Below are 4,440 nucleotides of genomic sequence, written 5' to 3' on the forward strand. Positions count from 1 at the left end.
CTCTGTTCCACGGGCAAAAACGTCTGTCTCCCTGTATTTGCCTGGTGAGAGAGCAAGCTCCTGCATCGCTCGAGCACACACTCTCCTCAAACCACCGAGATGGCTATTCAACAGTGTGATTTATTGTCACAGCAAAAAAATATATTTCCAGTGCAATCTGATTACCAAGGCGGTGTTTCTGATTCAGTGTTCCCATCAGATGATGTGAACCACCGTACAATCGTCTTCTTTCTTCAACCCTTGAATTAGGTAATTTTAAAATCAGCAGATCAAAACCTTGCTAAAATGGAAGCTCTAAAATGTACAGTGTAACCAATGCTTTTACAAACTGCCTAACACGTATGCATTAAGGCAAGACAGAACTGAAAAAGTACTGCAATACTACAGATGATACAGTCACTCCTGTAATTATTTCACAGTTAAATCAGATTTTTTTTCCCCTCCACCTCCCTTAAAATGACAGCACAAAGACAAAGAATGTAATCATCTCCTTAGCAGAGATGACATTTAGTCTCTAGAAGATGCTGGAAGTGATCCAGTACAGGCAAAAAAAAAAAAAAAAAAAAAAAAAACCCAGGCTTTGCATCGGAGACCGCAAGATCAGAAGTGTGTGAAGATCATTCTTGTAATTGGGCTAAAATGAAACCTGGAAGAGTTAAAGACTAAAGATCCTACCGGGATCATCTGGAGGGAAGCGATAGTAGAACCATGAACTTCTGTAATTAGTGGCCTTATCAGCAAAATGAGCTCAGATAAAAACACCTTATAAGAATATTTGTACCAATTATTTATTTTTTCCCCCAAAACACAAATTAATAAAAAAAAAAGGGAAAAAAGCAGATTTCTTTTTTTTCTAGACCTGGATAAAAGAATTATTGTTTTCAACAGGTAGTTTACAATCAAGTGGGGAATAAACGAGCAGTCCAGGTTTCCTGATTGATCCATTCAGGGTGTGCTCAGTAGCTGTCTTTATCAAACAACTTTATTTACAACTCGGCATCATCCTGCAGTAGATCTGCATCTTCATCATCCAATAAAAGGTCAGCATCCATGACTTCATTCTCTTCCATGACATCACCCAGCTCCTGAACAACATCGTCATCAATGTCACCAACATTTTCAACATGTTTAACCAAACTCATGTGATCCAGAGGGATCAAACTATGCCCAACTGGCCCAGTAGTTCTTGCAATAGTGGCTGCCATTTCTGCTGCCACAGCAGCTTTCTGAGCCTTCTGCCTTTGCTGTTCTTCTTGTTGTCTGTGAGTCTTCATATGAGCATTGCGGCTTTTGATTTTGAAAAATACCCTAAATTTTAAAGGAAAAAAAAAAAAAAATCAGATAAAAATGCATTGCTTTTGATGAAGTGAGCCAAAAAAGACTCAACAACCTATCAGTACATTTGCTTCCTTGTCCTGAAATAGAAGTCAGTGAAGTCTGCAATGCCATGGTGAGAATTTCAGGGACAGACTACCAGATTTATACATCCTGACAGTATCAAAATGGCCTACTCCAACTCTGCCTGAGGTACTTTGCAGCTCTCACCGTTGCTTCAGGATCCATGCACATCCTAATTCTCCCCGTACTTAGTTTCACAATAATCTTGCACAACAGGGAAGAAGGGAAGGAATCCCATGTCAGGATGGACAAACTCAAGCACAGAAACACAGAGAAAGCTGCCCACTGTCACGTGCAAGTCTGTGATGAAGCAATTTCAGGTGTAGAAATTCTAGCAGGTAAATAGATTCAGGAAAACTGGAGTAAATACTGCAGGGGAAGCATCCAAAATGTCGTGCGAACCAACCTCTGAAGGTTTTGGTAAGAGGACACGTCATCTAAGAGGAAACTGTTCTTTTGAGACCATCAGAGCAAAAGAGTTTGTCGCAACACTATTCATCTGGAATATAAATAGGCACATGCGAAGCGATACTGCAGACAGTCATATTCACTTACTTGCCACACTCCTTGCAAGGAAAAATTGTTGTTGGGTCGGTCTCACCGCTTGTTGTGCTGTGGGCAGGTGAACTCTTGATGGAGCAGTATCCGCTCTGCGTACCAGATTTCTGCTTAGTGCCTGGAATGGTGCATCGTGGTTTTGTCACCTGATTCGTACCTCCATGAATGCGAGCATGGCCATTTAGCGCTTGCCGGGAACTGAACACCTGACGGGGAGTAGGGTGGAAGGAAGGAAAAAAAAATAAAACCAAGAAATACTGTGCTGGAACAGAAACTGCAGAAAGAAGTATGCTGAATGCTTATTGCAATAGAACAACTGCACGCGTCCAATACACGCCATCTACTTGGTCAAACGCTGCTTCCTCTCAGCTATATCCCACTAGAGTTAAAGAAACAGAGTCATAATAAGAAAAAAAAAAAAACCACAACGGTGAGCCGTCCTAGTATTACAGAGACATAACAAAAAGGTAGTCTCAGAGCTGTTACCATATAGTATTTCTAATAGATACAACATCTCAGGATTCAACTTTACGTACAGATCAGCGTATTGCCTGTATTTTGTGAGGTGGGAATTAAAAGCAGGCAAAATGATTCGTCCGAAGCTATTCAGGCTGTATCACTGGCCAGGAATAGTCTAAAACCCCGATTTCCAAAATCACAATTCACTAGCTTATAACCCCCCTACTATTAAGGATACCAAACATACGTACAGCGCCACAGTTTGGCATTTCACAGATGAAGGAGGACGAAGAAAGTGAAAGACTCTGAAGGGCAGGCAGGTCTATAGGTCCAACAAGAGGGATAGCTGGTGGGTCAGGAGACTTCTGCATTTCCCTTTCTTCCTTTCTGTCTTCTTCAATCTCCTCATCTTCCTCTAACACTTCCTCTTCTCCACTTGTCTGAAATAGACAGCGCATTTAAGAAATAGTAGAAACATGGTTGCAGACAAACAGTACTGGATAGTAGGACATAGGCAGGAACAGCACGCTGCTTAGTCAAGTCTGCTTCCAAGTTTCAGTATTTATTTTTTTTCCCCATCCCAAATTAACTTCTGGTCTTGCTGGAACTACCACCCCTTAATGGACAAGCTACAGCTCATGAAGCTTCACTGCTGTGCTCAGAACACCTTCCTCCTGCATTAGAGAGCTGCAGCTCCAAGACCCTACAGATGCCAAGGTGCAATACTCTCCCCCAGCTGTCAGAATGCCAATGTACACTATATTCACAGTCAAATTAAATTACTTACTTAAAAACAAAACAAAAAACCTCAACCCACACATCTCGTAAGACTACTTGATAATACAGACCTTGCACACAAAGAATTGCATTGCCAGCCTGTGTACATGGCATTTGTAATAGAATATTAGAGCAGCCTTTAGGAGCACACAGAGGCAGAGGTACAGGAATAGTTTACAGAGATTTACCTCCTTCATCAGTAGCAAAAGCCAGCAAAAAGCTGGACTAGAGCTAGATAATGCATTAGTCAAAACACTTTTATTCCATTACGGTCCAGGAACACAAAATCTTAGTTGTAGTTGAGGTCACAGAATGCTCATGCAGAACATAATTTAGAATTATGGAATAATTTCAGTTGGAAGAGACCTATGTCATCTAGTCCAAGAACCTCCTCAAAACGGGAAGAACATAAAAATTACCAAGTGTTATACTTTCTCATATTCTTTTAGACTTACCAGGCATTCCTCTCTTTTTTTCTCTAAACGTGTTCTGTGTTTCCGTCCCAAACGTAAGATTTTCTTCCAGGTATAGTAGTATTCCACACATTGTGCAACCGTCTTAGACTTAACCTGTAGTTAAATAATTGCAGAAACAGAGCAATCTCAATTTTTTTGCTTTCATTCAACATGATTTTAATACATTCCAAGAGGCAGGCTTTACTTCTCAAACATTCAAGTGGGGAAAAAAAAAAAAAGACACAGGAATACCGCTGGTAATAATTTGTTTTAGTTTGTTTTTCAGTCAAATTTGTGTTGACTATTTCTGCTTCAGTACATTTCTCTGGGATTCTCTAGACTCCAGTCAGAAAATGACTGAGAATATACTTTTGTAGCTCAAGTGTAAAATACCACTGAGAAATCTAGGAGTTAAGACTTGGTTCCCACAAACCCAACTGTTTCTCAATGTTTGAGCTAACAAGTAAGGTATTCTGCCCTGAGAAGTATACGCCTTGTCTTCTCTGTTTTGTGGCAGAACATGAAAATTCAGCCCAAACACGTTCTCTCTTTATTAACACGTTTGAACCCTTTCTGGCACAAGGCTCAACAACCAGTGACTCAGGTACTACAAACTGCCAGAGAACACCAAGTTAATAGCAGAGCACCATGCTTGTCCCACACATGGAACGCCATGATTTAGATTCCAGGTGAGAAAACTTTTACATAGAGTAACAAGAGGAACATATTTTATTTGTTTATTTTTAACTGTTTTTTTACTGGTGCTGCAGTTGCACGCATGGGTACACCAAAT

General features: G+C 40.4%; 1 protein-coding gene across 5 annotated transcripts in view; it reads right to left on the reverse strand.

Moving 5' to 3' along the window:
* Window positions 1-792: 792 nt before the first annotated feature.
* TRERF1 (transcriptional regulating factor 1) overlaps window positions 793-4,440 on the reverse strand; it is a 72,796-nt gene continuing 69,148 nt past the window's right edge. For all 5 annotated transcript variants that reach the window (XM_035897027.1, XM_035897025.1, XM_035897026.1 and 2 more), the window contains 4 exons: window positions 3,648-3,761; window positions 2,667-2,855; window positions 1,954-2,162; window positions 793-1,308 (listed from right to left, as the gene is read on the reverse strand). In XM_035897027.1, the coding sequence (XP_035752920.1) occupies window positions 987-1,308; window positions 1,954-2,162; window positions 2,667-2,855; window positions 3,648-3,761 (834 nt within the window). In that variant the 3' untranslated portion in view covers window positions 793-986. The remainder of the gene's footprint in view (window positions 1,309-1,953; window positions 2,163-2,666; window positions 2,856-3,647; window positions 3,762-4,440) is intronic.

The sequence above is a fragment of the Egretta garzetta genome, unplaced genomic scaffold, assembly GCF_000687185.1.
Source record: "Egretta garzetta isolate BGI_Z169 unplaced genomic scaffold, ASM68718v1 scaffold166, whole genome shotgun sequence".
In the NCBI taxonomy this organism is placed as follows: Eukaryota; Metazoa; Chordata; class Aves; order Pelecaniformes; family Ardeidae; genus Egretta; species Egretta garzetta.